Source organism: Rattus norvegicus, chromosome 13, assembly GCF_021556685.1.
Source record: "Rattus norvegicus strain SHRSP/BbbUtx chromosome 13, alternate assembly SHRSP_T2T, whole genome shotgun sequence".
Lineage (NCBI taxonomy): Eukaryota > Metazoa > Chordata > Mammalia > Rodentia > Muridae > Rattus > Rattus norvegicus.
The window spans coordinates 12,664,921-12,688,502 of NC_141546.1; the positions used below are offsets into that span (position 1 = coordinate 12,664,921).

Below are 23,582 nucleotides of genomic sequence, written 5' to 3' on the forward strand. Positions count from 1 at the left end.
CATCCCATCTGCAAACCTAGACACTATTCCTGGTGCCAAAAATCACTTACTGACAAGAGCCGGGTATAGCTGTCCCCTGATATTCTCTGTCACAGCCTCAACAATTCAGATGTGGATGCTCACAGCCAATTATAGGAATGAGCATGGAGATAACCCAATGGAAGAGTGAGGGGAAGAACTGAAGGAACTGAAGGGGATTGCAACCCCACTAGAATAATAAGTGTCAACTAGCTGGAACTCCCAGAGCTCCCAGGGACTAAACCACTAACCAAAGAGTATACATGGAGGTACCTATGGATATAGCTGCATACGTAAGAGAGGATTACATTATAGAACACCAATGAGAGAGGATGTCCTTGATCCTGTGCAGGCTTGATGCTCCAGTGTAGGGAAATGCTGTTTCAGTGAGGTGGGAGTGGGAAGGTGTGTGGGAGAACATTCTCATAATGGCAGGAGAAGGGGGATGGGATATGTGGTTTGCAGTGGGGAAACCAGGAAGTTGGACAACATTTGAAATGCAAATAAATAAAATAACCAATAAAAATACTAAGAAAGAAATGCAAGTACATACATGTGGACGTGGCAGGGAAAGAGGCCCCAGACTTCAGGGTCTGAAAGAAGTCTCTCTCAACTGAAAACCAAAAATTCATCGTAACGAGTAACATTTTTCCTTCCCCAGCTACAACCTGCAATTTTCTAGGAAATTCTGCATAAGCTAAGCTCTATTTACAGTAAAAGTCAGGTCATAATTCACTTTTGCTAGTGGCTCACGAACAGCAAAATTATAAAAGCTTCATGTATATGTGTTTAGGTGTGAGGATAAAAGGAATGTGCTTTGGATCCATTGAAGCTGAAGTTACAAAGAGTTCAAGTCCCCTTTAGTGGATGCTGGTAATGGAACTCAGGCTTTCTGAAAATATCAGCATGTGGTGATGGCTGCAATTTCATGAAAAAGCTTCTGAAATCCTACACACAACCACTCAGTGTGGGTGGTACTCTCTGTGGACTTGGATCCTGAACTAAATAAAAGGAGAAAGTGAGCTGAGTATTACCATTGATCTCTCTGTGATTCCTGTCTAGAAATCTTGCTATCAGCTGCTTCACTATTTTATCATGCCTTCCTAGTCAGTACATTATAATCAAGTCATGAGTCTGTACACACCCTTTCTATCTTACATTGCTTCCGCAGGTATTTGGCATAGCAATGAGGCAACAAACTCAAATAAGTTTCACTGAAATAAATGGACAATATAGGTCTTCAATTTGTCAGAATGGATTCATTTATAAACTTCAGAGCATTAGTAAAGATAAAAGACAAAAACCTTAAAGTTTATGTCATTTTTAAAATTACGAACTCTGTTTACAATGAAGAGCCTATTCATGAATGTTTAGTTTTAGTTGTCAATACAACCTCAAACAACCAGAGAAGAGTTTCAATTATTCCTTTCAGGTTGGCCTGTTAGCATGTGTGTGCAGAATTGCCTTGAATATGTTAGTTTAATCAGGAAAGCATTGCCTAAAACCAGCTAACACCATTCCTTGGGATTGGTCCCTAAATCACCTAAGAGTTGAAAAAGGTAACTGCAGTATGTGTGAATGTGTTTGTATCTCTCTGTTCTTGACTATTGTTGTGATGTGTCAAGCTGTCTCTTAATCTCCTGCAACATAGACTACCCTTCTATGATGGACAGTAGAGTAGTTATGTGAGCTAAAATAAGTCCCTTCTCCTCAGTTGCTTTTATCAGGTTATCTTATCACAGTAATAAGGAAACAAATCTAAGGCCCTAAAACATTGGATCCTGAATGGATCCCTAGTTAAGGTGGTTTGTCCAATTACATTTCCATCGGACATCAAAGCTCTTAGATCGCAAATTAGGAGAAAATGCAAGTTTTCTTTACTTCCTTTTATTCTTCTATATTGTTTGTGTCCTTGTGTAAAGAATTACAATCATTTTATAAGACTTAAACTAAACTACTATATTTATAGATGTGTGGTATATCAATTTTATACAATATGGCCAATTAAAGTTTAGGGGAAACTATGAAGGCCTTGAAAGCAAACTTCTCTTACATTTACTGTTAATTACTGGAATATTCTATCATATATGTTTTGGACATGGAATGATGTCACATTCATAAATCATGAGTTGCACATGCTTGAAATTTCACCAGTCAATTGAGAAAGAAAAGTTACAAATATTCTCCAGTATTTTCTCTCTAAACCTAGACATGTAGCATTCTCCTGTTACATGATCCTTGCAAGGCATAAGAATAATGCAAGAAAAAAGGAAAGGGATCATGAAATCAGAGAAATACCTTGTTACTGAGAATGGAAAGTTTGACAATACTCTAATCTATTCTGTACATATAGGGAAAACACTCCATTCTTAGCTTATATTAATGAAAAAATCAGATCCATTCCAAAAGTTTCCAACTCAGTCTTACAGAAATATATCTGGTAAAAAGTAAGGTAGATATAACTTCAGCAGGAGAAAGCTACCTAGCTGTAAAAATCACAGTGTTCTTCGTATTGAGCAAATAGAAATAAAAGGCAAAATCAAACCAAGAAGACAATGTAAGAGACTTTATAAACTGTATTTAGAAATGATTAATTTAATCTTCAAGTATGGTTCTTATCAGTTATAGATAGGCCTAGAATATCATTTGACAAAATAAAATTGCTTTAGTGAATAAAAAACAAATTAAAGCAGAATGTCCCATTGATATAGGTCTGCATTTCATCTACTTGAGAGTAAGACTGAGGTAAGAAGAAATGTAGAAAAATATGATTTCAAAATCAAAATGGATAAAAATGTTAGTTTAATATTATCATTCTTTCCATTTTTGCATGGAATCTTAGGTTCAACTCCTAATACTTCAAAGTAGTCAAAAAATAGGAAACTCCACACAAACAACAAATAACAGACAACTTGGATTGTACTTAGGATCAAGAAATGCCTTATACATTTCATTATTCACATTCTTTTAATCTTGGAGTTATTTGCTTGTTAGCTTTAAATATTTATATTTTCTAATAGTATCTATTACTATCCTCTGTTGCTGGTTATGTAAAAGTAGATGAGAAGGAAGAAAAAGGCATCAGCATCAGCATCAGCATCAGCATCAGCATAGTAGTATGCTATTGGTAGCTCAGTAGTTAAGAGCATGTTCTAGTCCTTCAGAGAACTTAGTTCAGGTTCCAGCACCCCCACTAGACTACTCATAACCTATAATTCTTGGCAAATGGATATACATGCCTATAAATAGACACACATGCAATACACCAAAATAAAAACAAAATATTTTTAAAATATTGACATATTTTAAAACAGAGAGAGATTGGAAACCTGGTATCATCAGGTATAATTGTAAAGGAAGGATTATGAATATGAAAATCCCCACAGCATATGAACAGAAAAAAAGGGTAGGAGAAGCTACAGAATAAGCCAGAAACTGTTTCATACTCCTAGCCCATGCTATTGGGCTTTCAACACCATTTCCCCCCAGTACTTTAACCCAATTCCACATTTGGAAGAGCATGCTTTCTTAAGAAATTGTCTATTTCTGCAACTATCATGAGTATCCTGCTCCAATTAATTTTTTTCTAGGACTTAAAGTCTCTCTGTACCCTTTACAGTGGCTAAAAAGATGTGTCAACATCACAGCCTCTAAAACGTTGAAAGATTGAACACCAGAGGCTAATTCATTGTCTTTTGAAAAATTAGAAAATAGTACACTCTCATTCTTCAGATGTCATGTAATATGATAAAAATTGATGTGGTGCTTAAAAGTCTGAGAATAAAGGACTATGCAACAGTATGCAGTGTCGATGCAATGGTACCATGTGACATTTAATAAAAATGTTCTCTATGGGTTAATGTATTTGGAAATTTGGTCTCTAGCTGATGGTCATGCTGAGAAAGGTTTTAGAATCCATAATAGCTAAAGTATCATTGGAGACAGTAGATCCCTGGGATGAGCCTTGAAGCTTTCTAATAAAGCTCCTCTGCCTCTTCACTTTCTGATTCCTGGCTGTGGACACAATGTGGGAAGTTACCACCTGATTTTGCTTTTGTTCCCTCTTGAACCAGGATGAACTGTATGCCTTCAAACCATGAGCCAAATCATAACATTCTTAAGCTGGTTTTATTATGTGTTTTTGTTACAGCAATGAAAAAAGCACCTGTTCAGTAGTGATGTGGCTGATGCTGACCAGGGACTTTCATGGAGGGACATCCAAAAATATTCACACAAGTGATATACTGCATTCCTGTTATCTGGTTCTCGGAGAAGGAAGCCAGCTTAAATCCCAATGCAATGAATATTTGAAATAGTTTATATTTTTGAATATCAGTTTCATCATTTGTAAACTTCAGAGAAAATGAAGAAAATCCAGATCATTTTATAAAGTCCTGTAAAATGTAAAGATGTATGAGTTTGTAAATACTTCTTCCAAAAGTGCAGGTATCTTCTGACACAGGTATGAGTTATGGTTATTTTCATTCTCCAAGTCCTGTATGGTCATGGAAGGAATGGTGTGTCATGGATCTTGCCCCTAGAACTGGATCCGAAGGATGTGAGGGTCCACACATGTGGATAGTTGCTCAGTGTTTTTGTCTAAAAATATGTTTTTTACTTCATTCTTCTTATTCAGGAAATATTCTCTTGCTGCTGTGATTAGGGAATGTTCTCCCTGCTAAGGTAAATGAGTCGATGATAAATAGAGGAAGCATGAGTCTGGGAGGTAAAGGTGTGTTCTAAGGTCTCATCAAAGTGGTAGAACACTGTGATCTTAAGGACAGCCATTAAGGCTCTGGGAAAGAACTCTAAAAATATAAATTCAAAAGTATATAATTTCTCAAATTGCAAAACTATAAAGATGCATTCTCAAATATAAGAGGGTTTTAATGGACCAAAAAAGAGCAGAGGAAGCTGCACTATAACCCAGCTTGTCAGAAAAATATAAAGGCAGGCAGAAGCAAAGGCAGGAAAATTCCTGAGTTCAAGGCCAATAATATCCTGGGACAGAGCATATTTAGGTTCAGGAGTGGTATATGTGGTTATCTCAGTGCCAGATATCAACCAGATAGCTAATTGTTTGTGCTTACAAAGGCAGGCATATCTCTGAATTCAATTGCAATATTAAGAAAAATGCCCTTGCTGTTTTTCCCTAGGATTCAGAAGTCTAAGTTAAAAAAAAAAAAAAAAAGCAAAAGCAAAAACAAAACAAACAAATACAAACCCAAAACAACAACAAAAATAAAACATAACAAAAGAACATATTAGACCACGTATCCTTGATATATGTTGGAGAGTCATTTATGTAATTTACCAGGAGTGGTATAGCTGGGTCCTCAAGTAGCACTATGTCCTATTTTCTGAAGAACCACCAGACTGATTTCCAAAGTTGTAGTATCAGCTTGCAATCCCATAGACAATGAAGGAGTGTCCCTCTTTCTCCACATCCTGACCAGAATCAGCTGTCACCTTAGTTTTTGATCTTAGACATTCTGACTGATTTGAGGTGGAATCTCAGGATTGGTTGGATTTGCATTTCTCTCATGACTATGGATGCTGAACATTTCTTTAGGTGCTCCTCAGACATTCAATATTCCTCAGTTAAGAATTCTTTGTTTAGCTGTAATCCCCAATTTTTAATAGGATTATTTGGTTCTTGGAGTCTAACCTCCTCAGTTCATATATGGTAAGAACCCTCTATCAGATGTACAATTGGTAAAAATCTTTTCCCAATCTGTTGGTTGCCCTTTTCTCTTATTGACATTGTCCTTTGTCTTACAGAAGATTTGCAATTTTATGAGGTCCCACTTTTCAATTGTTGAACTTAGAGCATAAGCTGTTGGGGTTCTGTTCAGGCATTTTTTCCCTGTGCCTATGGTTTTGAGGCTCTCCCCTACTTTCTATTCTCTTAGTTTCAGTATAACTGGTTTTATGTGGAAGTCCTTGTTCCACTTGGACATGAGCTTTGTATAATGAGATAAGAATGGGTAACTTTTCATTCTTCTACATACTGACTGTTAGTTGGACTGGCACCATTTGTTGAAATGTTGACTTTTTCTACTAGATGGTTTTGACTCCTTAATCAAAGATTAAGTGGCCATAGGTGTGCGGGTTCACTTCTGGGTCTTCAATTCTATTCCATTGGTCTACCTGTCTGTCTTTGTACCCACGTGGCTTTTATCACTATTGCTTTGTATTATAGCATGAACACAGGGATGGTGATTTCCCCAGAAGTTCATAGCAGGCTTATTTATAATAGCCACATATGTCCTTCAACAGAGAAATGGATACAGAAAATATTGTGCATTTACAAAATGGAGTACAACTCAGCTGTTAAAAACAATGATTTCATGAAATTCTTAGGCAAACCTATGGAATTATAAAATATCTTGAGTGAGGTAACCCAGTTCCAAAAGAACACACACAGTATGCACTCACTGCTAAGTGTATATTAGCTCCAAATTTCGGAATACCCAAGATCCAATTCATAGACCACATGAAGCTCAAAAAGAAGGAAGACCAAAATGTGGATGTTTCAGTCCTTTTTGGAAGGAGGAACAAAATACTTACAGGAAGAAATATAAGGACAAAATATGGAGCAGAGACTGAAGTAAAGGCCATCCAGAGACTACACCACCTGGGGATCTATCCTATATGCAACCACCAAGCCCATTAGCTATTGCTGAGACCAAGAACAGCTTACTGACAAGAGCTTGATATGGATGTCTCCTGAGAGGCTCTGCTTGACCTTACTAATACAGATTAAGATGCTTGCAGCTAATCATCAGACTAAGCACAGGGACCCCACTGGAGGAGTTAGAGAAAGGACTGAAAGAGCTGAAGAGTTTTGCAACCCCATAGAAGGAACAACAGTATTATGCCAGAGCTCCCAGGGACTAAACAGCCACCAATGAAAGAGTTCACAAGGGGGAACTTATAGCTCCAGATGCATACATAACAGACAGTGGCATTATCTGCTATCTATAGCAGGAGCAGCCCTTGGTCCTGTGAAGGCTCATTTTCCCTGGGTAGGAATGCCAGGGTGTGGTGGTGGAAGTAGGAGGGTGGAAGATGAAGTATCCTCATAAGAGTGGGGTGAAGGAGCTGGGAGAGGTCAGAACAAGGAAAGGGGATAACATTTGAAATATAAATACATAAACTATCCAATAAAACTAAGCTGATTGGCTGATTGGCTAAGTGGTGGGATAATCAAAAGAAACTTGGGGATGGATGATTGAAATGATATGTAAATAAAAGACTGGGCTTTGGTCTTCAAGAAGTGAGCTACCCAGTAATCTTCCAAAAGGTATCGCAAGAACACAAATGATCAGCTTCCAACAATGATTTGACTTTGACTCATTTCTTTCCATTCTCCAAAATACTCCTTCCTCAGAACCACTCTCTAAGAGAAGACTGGTCCTTAGCACATTTCATTAAAAATACTTTTCTTCCTGCAACTTATGGAGATAGAGAGAGGTCTGTTTAAGCTCTTTAGCATTTTTGTACTCTGTGTTGCTAGTCACATGAGTTGCTAAGAGAGGCCCGACTTTCAGGCTCACTCATTTTTTCACATTGTGTGTACATGAGCAGAGAATCCTGATTTCTGGCCTAAACAGTCACTCTCTTTTTCTTTAGTGCAGATTTTCTATTGAGAATTTAGAAAGAAAGGCAGAGAAATGTACCATACGGGCAGCACACATAGTGTTGACTAAAATTCTATATATATTCTATATATATATATTCTATATATATATATATATATATATATATATATATATATATATATTCTAAGGATATTAGGATATTGCGTCTCTCTTGCTACCATGAACAATGGAACCAAAGAAATTGGAATTTCCCTGGATATTCCCCTCTGGGTAAGAGAATGGCTAAAGTTGCAGGTATGACCAAAAGAGAGACTTATCTACTCTAGTAATATGTTTAACTTAGTGGACCACCTTACTGACAAACTGCAGCAGAGCTAAGGTGTGCCAGAATGAAACCTTGACTGGATCTACAGAGCTTCTATTTAAATCTGAACCTCATGTTAGGAATGTGAAGAGAATCTTGGGTAATGGAACATCACTGGACCTCCCCCTTCCCTCCAAATGGGGACAAATTGAATAATTTTCTTTTTCTGTTGTTATTACATGTTGGTCTAATTGGTGAATTGAGGACAAATGGTTAAAACTAGTTTGGTAGTTTGTCATTAGGATTTAAGTTCTCATTCTAACAACTCCAGTTGAAAGACCCCAGCTTAGCAGCAGTAACGCCATTTTGCAAGGCTGTACTTAAGATGACTGGTTCAGGGAAAGGTTAGAACACTGAGTACACAGCGGCTGCCAAGCAGGATGTGTTTGGTTGAAGGCCTGGCAACAGGACGACTTCGGTTGAGCACCTGACAATGAAAAAAAAAAGCCCCGGGAGAGGTCCCACACCCTGGTGGGGGGCCGAGTCAGTCGTTATGTTCCAAGAAGGTAGCTAAGAAACTTGCCCCCGGGCTGAACCCTTGGGGGGCCGAGTCAGCCATTATGTTTCAGGAAGGTAGCTAGGAAACTTGCCCCCGGGCTAAACCCTTGCCATATTAGAATCCACCAATTATATCCCTGTAACCATGCATCTGCTTCTGTATGCTTGCTTCTGCTCCCCAAAATCCTATAAAAGCCCATCCTTGGTTCCGTGTGGCGCGCCAGTCCCCCGAGTGACTGAAGCGCCCACAGGTGCCTGTGCCTGTGTATCCCGACAATAAACCAAATCCTCTTGCTGATTACATCCTGTGGTGTCTCGGTCTGGTCTTTGGAGTTAGAAGATCTCCATCCCGAGGGAAAGTTCTCCCTGAGAGCTTTTCACAGTAATAGTGGCCGACAGCTAATAGCCCTTTGGGCTCCTGATTTTGAATCTGTTCTCAGAAAAGACTCCGATATTGATTGAAGTAAAATCAGCATTTGTTATCCATGGAGGTTATAGAAAAATAAATGTGGATGCTTTAAGTTTTAACATAATACAGATTCTGTTTATATCCTTGAACATGGTAAGCATCCATTGTACAAATTTCACACACACACACACACACACACACACACACACATACACAAACACACAGAGAGAGAGAGACAGAGAGAGAGACAGAGAGAGACAGAGAGAGAGAGTGAGAGAGAGAGAAATCAATACCAAATCTTTTTACACATCATTGTAACTTTTTCAAATTGCTTTAGACTTCATTTCTGTGTATAAGAGTATGAGCATTTTGGCCTAATGTGTCTCATATTAATAAGTGTTGCTGAAAAAATTTCAAATCTCTAATTTAAGCCATTTTTGGAAAATGTTACTCAAATATGGAGTAAACAACTCTGTACACAAATACAGAATACACACACACACACACACACACACACACACACACACAGTCTGCTGTGCCCAGACTTGCTTCCCAAGAGGGTCACAGATTTTAGGACTTTTTTAGTTTTTCTGTTTACTTCTCTGCTTTTCAGGGTCTTGTGAGTGTATCTTATTCACTTTGTACTGCTGTAATGATATACCATGAATAAGGCAATTTACAGGAGAAAGAGATTATTTGGAAATTATACTTTCAGAGAATGAGTCCATGGATATCAGGTTGGAGAGCAAGGCAATGGTCAGGCAGGCATTGTACCAATAACTGAAAATTTATGTGTTAAGACAACTAAAAGGCAGAGAAAGAGAGGCAGAGAGAACTAACAGGGGATGACTTGAAGTTTTGAAATCTCAAAACTCACACCTAGTGATATATCTTCTCCAATAAGATCATATCTCTATAATATTTTCCAAAATGTTCCACCCCCCTGGTGACTCAGCATTCACACACATGAACCACAGCAGTCATTCTCATTCAAGCCACCACAGTGGTGAATATGCTACTTGAGAACTCTGCAGCCAGAGACATCCACTGTAAAAAGACTTTCTCATTCATCAAAAGTTGGATAACATTAAAGATGTTACCTTTGTAATAGATACATACATGGGTTAGTCCATCCTGGCAAAAGCAAGGTCATATATTCTTTATAAAGAATATAAAATTCTCTGAACTCATGGTAATGTGGAGCAGGAGTTATCTCTATAAAGGACTGAGTAATTAGAGCTGTATGCACCCAAACAGGATGTAAAGATCAACTATTTGTCATAGTAACTGCAGCTGGGTAAGTTCAGATCCCCCAAACAGGACACAGTAATGGAGGTCACTACAACAGTATATAAAGAAAAAAGTTGGTGATAGACTCTAAACCCTTAAAACCTGGCTTCCTCTGCAGGTTAACACGTGCAGCATGCTGTTCCCATTTTTTTCTAGTGAGATTTTCAACTTCAATGGATCTTAAACCTCTAAAACAATATAGATCTACTACTAAGTATATAAACTACTAAGACTTTTAGCTCTGATGGGCTTCCACAAAACTGCATCCCTTTACTGGCAGCACCTAGAGTGGAGGAGACATCAGGAGAGGACAACAAAAAGAGGATAAATGCAAGTCCGATGTTTGCCAGAATCAGAATTTTTGTTACATTATCTGTTCCCTCTTATAAAGAAGTTTTGCTTTTCCCAAACTTTCACCTGTTTGCTTTATTACTTTGTAATATTTGAATTATTCTCTTTTTGAAACATAGGAACCAGATCTCTATCTGTGTCTATACTAGAGGAAACTCAAGATCTCTCTGCAATAGTGTCTTTATTAGAGTGACTATTACTGTGGAAAAAAGAAGACAAAAAAAAAAAAAAAAACCTAGGGAAGGAAAGAGAGTTTATTTCTGCTTACAACTCTCACTCCATCAAAGTAAGGGAAGAACACTCACATGGGAGGGAGGCTTCGAGTCAGGAGTTGGTACAGAGACCAGGGAGGAATTTGACATATAGGTTTACTGTCAGTCTGGTTTCTTATAGCACCCAGGAAGGACCACAAAGTCAGGGGTGGCACTGTCCACAGGAACTTACAGCTACAGCACATCAATCATCAATCAAGACAGTGTCCTATGGTGCAGTCTGGCAGGAGCATTTCCTTAATTCTAGTTTTCTCTTCCCAAATGACTCCATCCTATGACAAGTTGACATAAAAATAAAGCAGTATAACTAAAAATGGAGAAGCATGCCCCAATCTAAAACAGAACAATTTAAAGATGCTTGGTCTGGGAAGGTGGCTTCTCAAGCAAAAGCACTTACTGATCAACCACAAAAAAGTCCCTAAATTTTAATTTCCAGTACACAATTAAAAATAAAGATGAACATGTCCACAAACACCTGTTACTCTGGTACTTGTGGGGACAAAGAAAGTAGGATTACTGGCGCTTGCTGTCTGCCAGCTTAATTCTACAATCAATAAAATCCCTTGTATCAGATAATTGTGCGATTCTGCCTTTGGTTTGTTGGCTAAAGAGAAATTTTTATTTTTCAATAATTTCACTTTAATACAAGTGCTGACATGGGCACAAACCTTTTAGCACCCTCAGGGCCACTGCTTATATCATTCCTTCAGGCATACAGAGCCAACAGGACAGCTGCCAACCTGAATTGAGGAGCAGCTCAGATTTGTACAGTACTCCCCACTTCTGATTATGGGGAGAGATGCACAAACTTCCCTATGGACATCTTTTCTATTTCTTCTTGTTCATGAGCTGCCTTTGCTCCATAGAAATCTTGCATGGCAGACACACCCCATTTTTTTTTCTTAAGGCACAAAACAATAAGGATATTGTGCTTCTGTGCTTCCTTCCACTGTATTATTTACAGATCAGATATATTTCTGTGGCTTTCTTGTCTAATTTTATGATTGTCTTGCTCAACAAAATTATGCTCACTAGCTAGTGGTTACAGAAGGAACACTGAACATTACTTGTGCCAAACCTGGCTTGTTTTTTAAGAAATAATGTGACATGGTTTCTTGCCTCTGGAACAGATCCAGCAGGGTATGGGCCTCCATGAGTGTTGATGGCTGCTATGGGCATAAGATTTGTTCTTATTATAGTGTACATATTTTCATGTTCCTCCTTGTAGGAATACCCACTTCTCAAAGGTTAATAAATCCATGATAATCAGAAAGGTCAAGAGTCAGGGATGTGAGAGTATAAATATATCTCAGTAAAATGGTAGAATACTGTGACCTTAAGTATAGCCCTTAAGATTGTGGGAAAGATGCTGAAGATATGAGTTTGAAAATATATAATTTCTCAACTCTGTAACATAAGGATGAAATATGAATCATATAAGGAGCTTCACAGATCTAAAGGAAAAGAACCACCCTCATTATAAGCCAATAGGTCAGAAAGACACTAAGGAAGAAGATTAAAAAGCTTTAAGGAGTGGTGATCACAAGGTAAGATCCCACCAAGATAAGGTTTTGCTGTTTGTTTGTTTATTTACTTTTGTTTGTTTGTTTATGCTTACAATCACAGGTAGATTTCTGAGTTCAAGGTCAGCCTGGGCAGAACGAGTTTAGATGCAGACATTGTCAGAATGGCAATTTTAGGGTGGATTTCCAGACTGAAGTCATAGGATATTGATTCATGGGACAATCAAAAGGGAAACTGGGGTAAGCACGGAATTGATATGTGAAATGGAAGAATTTTCTTTATCTGCAGAAAATGAGATATCCAGTTTTTAGAATAGCAAGAGAAAGTTGTCTCAAGCAGAGAGTTTTTTCAACATCTCCAGAGAGAGCCAAAAAAGAGAGCAATCTGAAAGCTGTCTCAAGCAAAACATAGATGGTCAGCTTGGTACCATGATTTTACTTCAAGTCATTTGTTTCCTCACTCTCAAACACCCATTCCATCACAACTCTGGTATGAAGGGTTTTAGGTGGATACCAAATTTATTTTTCATCTTGAGTAAATTCTTTTTTCCAAGACCAATGAATAATATTTACTTGTGTAAGCTGCATGTGTGGTTCATCTGCAAGCACTGTGAGCAAAAGATGTTAATGTCAGAAGTGTTCAAATTATGACTATGCAAAGAGCCTGCTCCCAGAAAAATGCAATATTTGATACCAAGAACTTTTTCCAAGAATGCAGAGTACAAGTATTGGTTACAGCTGGGCACTAAAGGCTAACTAGTCAAACAAGAGAAGCACTATTTGAATTATAATATGGGGATTAGGGATAGGTGGGGATTTGGTACTTTTAGTTCTTTCAGAAGGAACCAGGGTGGGGGGTAATTCTGTAATCCTCCTCTGTGCTAGGAAAACATTCTACAGCAGTCAAAAATGGTAAGCTCAGGTTCAATGAGTAAATCAGCTCATAAAACCGAAGGGAAAATGACTGAGAAAGACAAAAGTCGTGATCCAGAACACACACATACCTATACAACCACTCACATATTGGCCCATACACAGATAGACACCAACACAATTAAAATCAGCCAGCTTTGTTTGGATTACAGAAACAAATGCACATTTAAGAAAATGGGGACATGGTTTGGGAATGAATGGTGTCTAAGAGAATCATTCCATCCTTTGTTACACCATTTTCTAAAGCATGCATCCTTAATTTAACACCATATCATCTAGAAATTTTGTATTGTAAATTCACTATGCTTAGAGAAATATGTAGATTGTGTGTGTGTGTGTGTGTGTCTGTGTGTGTGTGTGTGTGTGTGTGTGTGTGGTTGTGTGTGTGTGTGTATCTGTATTTCTGTATATGTCTGTATTTCCGTGTGTTTCTTTGCATGACTGTACACACATATGTTAAAAGCTGGAGAACAAGCTTAGTTGTCATTCCTCAGGTTGTCATATTACCTTACTTTTTGACATAGCGTCTTTCAGTTTTATTCCTAACTCAGCAAATCAGCTAGACTGCTTGGTGAATTAATTGGAATGAACCACCAGGTTCCACCTACACTGACCTGGAATTTTAAGTGTAAGATCACCTTGACTCTAAGCAGATTCTGGGATTCAAACTCATGTTTCATGCTTGTACTGCCAAACATCTTTCTGACTGAGCTCTTCCCTATCTCCATTCTTTCAAATGTTAATGCTTGCAACATCTTATAATTAGAACCTCTTTTTATGTGTCAGTTAATTGTGTTGAGTTTGGGTTAGATGAAAATACACCCTGGACTATGGATCAAGCTCTGAGAATGTGCTGCACTTTCCTAACATTTACTTCTTTTGTTTCTGAAATGCTAGAGATGCTGGGGACTTGTTTAACACCACTTAAAACAACAGTAGTATGTGTTACTCATCTTATTTCTTGTTCAAAGAACTGCAAACTGGTTCTCATTTATCCTCTGCCAATATGCAAGTCTTCATAGACACACACCAAAGTTTAAGCTAGCATGAGCAAGCCTGGTATGTAGAATAACCTTCATAATGTGTGTTTATTCTGTTATTTTCAGACACTTGGGAACTTACCAAATTGCCATCTGAAATATCTAATGTTCACTCTGATGTTTACTTTGAAGACACAGGTATGTTTATTTCTAGTATTTGGTAAATGTAAATATGGATGTAAATTATGTAAGAATAGGAACAAATTACTAGATTTTACCATAGGAACCAGTGAAGGGTTTGAAGTAGAAGCAGAAAAAGAAGCAAAAATCACTAAAGCTTTTGGGTATATTCATATTTTTAAACAACATAGTGTACTAATTGTCTTCTAATGCCTAACTCCTGCCAAAACCAACTTAACTTTATTTTGGCTCACTGACTAAAGGTAGAGTTTATCATAATAAGGAAGGCATGGCAGAAGGTACATGAGATAGATCAGCACATTTAATGCAACCTCAGATGACCAAAATGGATGAAGGCTCATGCTCTGATCTTTGTGTTCTTTTCGTTCAGTTCATGACCCCAGCCCATGAGATGAAGCTACTCATATTCAGAACAGCTTTTCCCACCACAATTAGCTAAATTTAGAAATTTACTTGAAGACATTCTAAAGGCTTGTTTTTTGTGTATTTTAGATTTGTTTACTTTATCAATTATTAAGAAACTTAGGAAATTTACTGTTAGCTAAAATGTTCATTAGAAAGTCACCAAGAAAGAACAGAACTCTGCATTCAGACTACTCAGGATCAAAAAACATACATAAACAAAGAAACAAACAAACTAATAAAACAAACAAGAAATCAAGTAAACAAACAGAAGGTGGTCTTTTTGTTATCACACATAGCATGTTGCTTGCATCTTGCAATCTACACTAAGATCCTCTTGTTTGTGCAAAAGGAACCCTTAGCCAATGAGACATTTCTACAGCTATAAATAATGTTTCAAGAGCAGACATCTAACAACTCAAAAGAAGCAGAGCCTACCAATTTGTAAACATCATTTCAAAGGACTTGTAATAGGATTCTGAGAAACCAGGAAAAGATCTTTACCAATCCTACATCCAATAGATGGTTAATATCCAATATATACTAAGAACTCAGGAAGTTAGCTCTAAAGAGCCAAATAACCCTATTAAAAATGAAGTATAGAGCTAAATAAAGAATTCTCAGGTGAGGAAAATTGAATGGCTTAGAGGTACCTAAAGAAATGTTCAACATCCTTAGTCATCATTAAAACAACTCTGAGATTCCACCTCACACCAGTCAGAATGGCTAAGATCAAAAACTCAGGTGACAACAGATGCTGGCGAGGATGTGGAAAAAGAGGAATATTCCTCCTTTGTTGTTGGGATTGCAATCTGGTACAACCACTCTGGAAATCATTCTGGCATTCCATCAGAAAATTGGACATAGGATCAAGCTATACCATGCCTGAGAATACACACAAATGATAGTCCAACATATAACAAAGACACATGCTCCACTATGTACATACCAGCCTTACTTATAATAGTCAGAAGTTGGAAAGAAAACAGATGCCCTTCTACAGAAGAATGAATAGAGCAAATGTGGTACATTTACTCAATGGAGTACCACTCCGCTATTAAAAACAATGACTTCATGTAATTCATAGATAAATGGATGGAATTGGAAAATATCATGCTGAGTGAGATAAGCCAATCACAAAATACCCACATGGTGTGCAATCATTGATAAGAGAATAATAACCCAAAAGTTCAAATTACCCAAGATATTATCCACAGACCACATGAAGCTCAAGAAGAAATATGACCAAAGTGCAGATACTTCAGTCCTTCTTAAAAGGAGGAACAAAAATTCATAGGAGAAAATATGGAGACAAAGTTTGGAGCAGAGACTGAAGGAATGGCCATTTAGAACCTGCCCTACCTTGGGATCCAGCCACCAAAACTAGACAGTATTAAGAAGCCACGAAGTACACTCTGACAGAAGCTTGTTATAGCTATCTCTTGAGATGCTCAGGCAGAGTGTGAAAAATACAGAGGTGAGTGCTTGATACAAACCATTGAACTGAGAACAGGATTCCAGTTGGAGGAGTTAGGGAATGGATTAAAGGAGCTGAAGGAGCTTGCAACTCCATGAGAAAAACAACACCAATAATCCAGTGCTTCCAGGGACTAAACCATTACCCAAAGAGTACACATGGACAGACCCATATCTCCAGCTGCATATGTAGCAGAGGATGAGCTTTTTGGGCACCAATGAAAGGAGAAGACTTTGGTCCTGAGAAGGCAGGACCCCCAAGGCAAGGGATTGTCAGGTCAGGGAGGCTTGAAGGAGGGGCTGTTGGGAAGGGGATCACCCTTATAGAAGAAGAGGGAGGCAAGGGGATAGGGGGCTTATGTCAGGGAAATTGGGAAAGGGAATAACGTTTAAAATGTAAATAAAAAATATCCATAAAGATTTTAAAAATTTTTAGAAAGTTTGTACCTTTTTCTTTAAAACTGCCATATTTTTAGAAATTTAAGTTCCCTCTCTTGCATTGTTGGAAACAAAGAAGAAATAGAAAGAAAGAAAGACAGAAAATAAGAAAGAAAGAAAGAAAGGAAGGAAGGAAGGAAGGAAGGAAGAAAGAAAGAAAGAGAGACAGAAAGAAAGAGAAAGAAAGGGAGGGATGTGAGAGAGCGAACCCCAAAACAGGGAGCCACATCTCTCGCTCCGATCGCGGGGTGGGGTGCCCCCAGGAATCATGAGTAGCCATTCTTGATGTCACAGCAAGAGGTAGCTTTTATTAACGAGATCCCTATTCGCGGGATCCCGGGTCGATACGTATCTCACACAGGAGACAGAGGAATCGACCCTGAGCCTCCAAACTCGGGGGTTTATATAGGGGAGGTTAGGGGCATTCTCGCGGTTACACATGATTGGTCAATTCAAATGGTGCACAGTTACTTTCAGAGCAAAATTACATCAGCAAGGAGTACGTGCTCTCTAGCAGCTTGGCAGGCAGGTAGGGTGGCTCATCTCACTCAGGGGGGTGAAGGAAGGGGAGGAGGTGGCTATAGATGGTCAATGTCCTTGGGGCTGATAGTTGGTTTGGCAAGTCCTATCTCTGGCTCTCCCTCAGGCACGTCCGGCCCTGCACATCCGGACTCTGACAATGAGTAAACTTTTTAAAACTCTAGTTCTACAGATGGAGGGAGGGAGAGAGAAAATGAAAGATTGAATGAACTAAAGAAAGGAAGGAGGAAGGAAGGAAGGAAGGAAGGAAGGAAGGAAGGAAGGAAGGAAGGAAGGAAGGAAGGAAAACAGAAAGCCAGGATGTGTAGGTGGGCCCCATGCCCCTGTGAAAGATAAAAAGCACATAAAGGCAAGGATAAAGGTCTTAGTATCTGCTGTCCAAGCGGAGACACAGGTCTCCAAGGTCTGGCCTTGTTTTTCAGGAGCACAGTTAGAGAAACCATAGCCAGAGCTTTCAGCTCTGTCCTCTCAGGCACGTTCTCACTAGTAGGCTAACACATTCACACTGATTAGCACTTGAAAAATGGCAGAATGCAGGAGTCTCTCCTGAACTAGAGCTCCCTGTCTGAGATGGCTAGGGAGCCCCAAAGAACCCCTGTATCTGCTTCCCATAGCACTGTGGCTTGTTCTCCCTCACCTCTGATAAATTGCTTCTATATTTTATCCATCTATGCCACATATTTTCCCTTCCATGTTTCTATTGCCGCTACCAGTTTACTTGCATATGCACTTTCACCATGATATTTATCTTTACTGCAAAAAGTGAAAGAAACTAAAAACTCAGCAAGACCTGCCTCTGTTAACCTTTTACCATGGTTCCCAGATTTCAAACAAATGTAAATTATATCAGAAGGATACCAATCAAAGCTTTGGACACAGGTTTCTTTTTTGTTAAGTAAGTAACTCTTTCAAGAGAAGCATACCAATTACCTATTAAAGAAGTTACATTTCTCATTATACAATTAAAAAAATTGACTGTAATATATTTACTCAAGATTACAATTACACAAAAGTAATAGTGCAGGGCAGATGACAATGTTTTCCATGTATTCCAAAATAATGACAGCTTCCTTGATTGTATGTTAAGATATCATAGATATTCCAATTGACAAATGTCCCTGTATTGATCTGTAATACATATAATGCCACACCAGATGATGATTTGGAATTTTCTCCATTGTCAAGAATATAGCATACTATTTGTGGTACTATCAATTTCCTGTAATAGCTTTGATTTGGAGTCCTCTAAATAAGCACATTTTAATGAATCACACATTTTATTACCCACTTTCGCAGCTGGTCAAATGGGAAAAAAGGGAGGGAGGAGGGATGAAGAATACAGAGTGATTTGGTAATAATGGCATGTGTAATGGTATCAGAAATGTGTGTTAATGTTCCATCTAATTATAGTCATCATTCCCAACATTAGCAGAGACCATGTTCTGTATGGCTGATTTCTCATTGTCCCCAATAAAGTTACTTAATGCTTTTCTTCCTAGACTGGGACACTCATCTCTTGATCTCCCCTAGTGGTGCTGATACTTTTTCTTAATTCATGTTTCTAGTTAAATCTCATGGTGTTCCTCATTTCTCACATAAAACCTGAAATCAAAATCTGCTAGTACAAAGACCTTCTTTGTAATGATTCTAAGTTCACATTCCCAGCTATGGGGAAGCCATGTAACTTTCCAGAAAGACCCATGTTGTAGAAAAACTACAGCAAATCAGCTGAACTAAAGCATGTCCCCTGAACCCAAGATGTGGTGGATTACAGGAGAAGTCATCTTGCTTCTTTGGAAGTATATATTGCTAAGAAAACCATTGCATGCTGCTAGTTATAAAAGGCTTCCTATGCTAGGGATTTCAAATGCAACACTTACAATGCATGTTCTGTTTCATGGCCATTCCGTCGCACCAACAATTTCTGTCTACTCTTACCTTAGCCAACCGTGATTTTAGCTCATACTTCAAGATGTAACTCAATCACCTACCTAAATTTCTTTGATCTCATTCCACATTCTCATAGTGGTATAACTATTGGTACAACTAGTAGCACGTGTTTCACAAATCAGGGAATATTTCTCTTTATAGCAATGGCTAATTAATGTACCCAAGGACCTCTAACACCTACACCAAATTATGCACTTAACTAATTCTATTATTGCTGAAATTCAGTATCCATTCTTTTGGTTTTCTGACTTTAAATCTAGAAACTCCTACCATAACAGGAACCAAATCCCAAGAGTGATGCAGCTAGAAACTGAGTGTCATGCTGAATCTCTGGGTGTAGACTAAAAGCACTGATTCTCACTAGCATATTGTCTGCTTTCTTTGGAACTAAACAAATGGTAGGCACGGTTGTTGTCAGGTAGGGTCAGTCATTCCCAGTTTAGGACATCCAAGTTGAGAACAGCCAAACCCTTAGCTATAGATTTCTTGAAACTTATAATATTAGAGAAAAAAAAATCCACTTCAGACAAAGGAAATGGTGTAGGGAGAGTAAGTCCTCTCTCCACTCTCCTTTACATTTGACGTCAATGTATTTATGCACAAAATTGAAGCCCTTTCACAAATTTGTATTTTGAATTGATTTGCATATCCCATTTACTGCAAGTCATCATGGAGAGAAACTCACCTAATTTAACCTGTTTTTCTCTGGGCCTGAAATCCTTTCAGAAATATTTTCCATTAGGCAACTCAATTATGTCTAATGTAGCTAATGTCTCAAAATTAGAATTTCGCTTAAATAAATTCATTTTCAGAACAGTTAGGATGGAAAGGGGTGGGGAAACAGAGGAGACAAGACAATAATTACCTGTCTTTGATGCTACACAGATCAATGTGTAAATCACTAAAATTCCCCAGGGAACCTTGCTGAACTGAAATGAGGTCCTTGGGCTGGTTATCAATAAAGATGAGCCTCATGCAGCCTTGGAAAGCCTTAATAGGGTTTAAGCATTGGGAAACGGTGAGATTGTCAGGGCACCCTGTGGGACAGAGAAAAACATGAAGAGCACTGAAATGATCTGTTATTGCTGTGGCAACCTTTTGATGGAAGACCTTGAGGTCTAGTTATTTGGGCACTTTTTTGTTCATAGCCAGGAACACTTTTGTTGTAAATCCTAGCTCAGGAAGAGGTTCAGAGGTTCAGAAAAGATGTAAAATGGGGATGCTCAGTCACTATAAATGAAAAAAACTACCAAAGGGAATATTGTTGGTAAGATATTTACCTTAATCTCTTCTCCTCTCTCTCTCTCTCTCTCTCTCTCTCTCTCTCTCTCTCTCTCTCTCTCAGTGTGTGTGTGTGTGTGTGTGTGTGTGTGTGTGTGTCTGTGTCTGTGTCTGTGTCTGTGTTTGTGTCTGTGTCCACATCTTTTTCTACCATTTCCCATTTTATTCTTTGAGATAAGGTCTGTTTGTGAACTGGAGGTTCAACAATTTATCTAGATTAGTTATTTTAGATTTGTAATTTCTGAGCTCTGGGTGTCTGCCTTCATTTTACTTTGTTTGTCACTGCCTCTTTACACACCTGGAAGTTTTTTACTAGTATAGACTGGGTTGACAATGAGCCTCAGGAGCTTGCTTATCTCAGCGTTGCCAGCAGTGAAACTCAAGGGTTTCTACACACATTCAGTATTTTATTTGGGTACTGGGAAGCCAATCTTATTTTCTCATGCTTCCATTGTAAGAATTTTATCAACTAAGTCTCTCACACACACACACACACACGCATGCACACACACACACACACACACACACACACACACACACACACACACACACACCCCTTTCCTGTTGGCAACCTATCTGCTTTTCCTTTGAACAACATCCTTAACATACTATTCATATGCTGTAGGTGCTTGGGAATGTTGCCTATGTCTGAAATCACATCTAAATTCACAATATAATTCTCAACTATATTTTCTAAGGAAATTACACTTTGTAAGGAAATTACTCAGGATGACAGCTGAATAATTGTATGGTTAATTGTGGAGTATTAACACATCTAGCTTCTAAGAAAATTATACTCAGAAACTAAGCAGGATTTTTTTACATGCTATGCAATTCAAATCTAGACATTAAGAGAGTTATGGACTTAAGTGAACATAGTTATAGGCTGTAATAGCACATGGGAAAGGTTAACACCACACCTCCTAGAAATCTCTAAAAAGTTTAAATTTATTATCACAGGTTAGCATCACCTGTGACCAGGCAAACCTACACTCCTTAAGACAGGTGAAGACCAAGCTGGTATATGAGTATGTATGTTTTTGCAAACTCCATCTCAGTGGTTTTAATAGGTTCAGAGCATATAGGAATGTGATAATGAAAACACGGCAATATGCCATAAATAAAGCGGAATTTCCTCAGACATCTCTAATAGTCAGAAAACTGAAACCCTGCGTCTGGTTAATAGCTTATAAATAAACTATAAAATAAAGAGCTGGTGCAAATTCTTATGGATGCTGTAAAAGTATTTATGGAAGTTGACTATTATTGCTGGAGCTAATTTATAACTTCCTTAAGTTTACAATGTATGTAGAGTTGTACAAACACTGCTCATATCACAAGTAAATGTTTTTATTCTAAGTCTAGAACCCTGGAAACTCATTAAGAATTTGAGAATATTTGAGCTAGGAGGAGGAGGACTATTATGCCTCTGTGATGTTTCAGAAGATTACTGTAAGATTATTACTCATTTTGTAAGATAATGATCCCATTTTGCCTGGAAATAAATTCCTGACCACCATTCTTTCTCTGCTGATGACAAACCATATGTAAAAATGAATGCACAGCTTGGAGTTGAGACCATTTTTCAGCACCTGTTCCCATTCGTTTTCTTTCACTATCAGACTTCAGTAAGCATAGATGGAATCTGCTCCATATACTCTGTGTCTACAGCTACTCACAGATTATTATGATTTTACATGAGTGATGATATATGTAACTATGGATGATCAAGTGTCACAGCCAATGCATGGAGATTAGAAGACAACTACAGCAGTTGCTGTTTTCTGCCTTGTCTGATGATGAATATTCTCTCTTCCACAGAATATTCATGGTTTATTGGCATAAGTGGCAGGAAGATTACAGTCATGTTCTACAGAGTCTGGCTTTCCAAGGGCTCTAGGTGTCCAAATCTAGGTCTGTATGCTTACACAACATGAGCTTTATGACCGAGCCACATCTCCACACATAATTATATTTCAACAAATAGAAGCCATATTATGTATTATTAGACAATATTACCTATATGCTATGCCTGGGTCTGTAATGGTGATTATTGGTGAAAGACTATGCTCCTTCCTCTTGCTAAAATCTAACTTCATTGATCTTGTTTCACACAGTTCCTTTGCAAAAAGACAATAAATATTCTGGACATGTGCAAATGTGTGTGTGTGTGTGTGTGTGTGTGTGTGAGTGTGTGTGTGTGTGCATGTCTTTCAAACCTGTCAAGCATTTCCTTAGGAAGTAGAAGAAATTCAAAGATTTGGAGCTAAAAGACTACAAGGTTTTGAGTAGAGCTCAATGTAGAGTTCATGATTACACTCCGGCAGGCCTTACATAACTACAGTGTGTGTTACTATTATTTTTTTTTTTTTATTAACTTGAGTATTTCTTATATACATTTCAAGTGTTATTCCCTTTCCCGGTTTCCGGGCAAACATCCCCCTCCCCCCTCCCCTTCCTTATGGGTGTTCACCTCCCAACACTCCCCCCATTGCCGCCCTCCCCCCATAGTCTAGTTCACTGGGGGTTCAGTCTTAGCAGGACCCAGGGCTTCCCCTTCCACTGGTGCTCTTACTAGGATATTCATTGCTATCTATGGGGTCAGAGTCCAGGGTCAGTCCATGCATAGTCTTTAGGTAGTGGCTTAGTCCCTGGAAGCTCTGGTTGCTTGACATTGTTGTACTTTTGGGGTCTCGAGCCCCTTCAAGCTCTTCCAGTTCTTTCTCTGATTCCTTCAACGGGGGACCTATTCTCAGTTCAGTGGTTTGCTGCTGGCATTCGCCTCTGTATTTGCTGTATTCTGGCTGTGTCTCTCAGGAGCGATCTACATCCGGCTCCTGTCAGTCTGCACTTCTTTGCTTCATCCATCTTGTCTAATTGGGTGGCTGTATATGTATGGGCCACATGTGGGGCAGGCTCTGAATGGGTGTTCCTTCAGTCTCTGTTTTAATCTTTGCCTCTCCCTTCCCTGCCAAGTGTATTCTATTTCCTCATTTAAAGAAGGAGTGAAGCATTCACATTTTGATCATCCGTCTTGAGTTTTGTTTGTTCT

At 38.4% G+C, this 23,582-nt stretch overlaps 1 protein-coding gene across 1 annotated transcript in view; it reads right to left on the minus strand.

The window, feature by feature from the left end:
• Cntnap5bl1 (contactin associated protein family member 5B like 1) overlaps window positions 1-23,582 on the minus strand; it is a 985,855-nt gene that overhangs the window by 454,024 nt on the left and 508,249 nt on the right. The window contains 1 exon segment of the mRNA NM_001329899.4: window positions 20,115-20,286. Within this exon segment, the coding sequence (NP_001316828.2) occupies window positions 20,115-20,286 (172 nt within the window).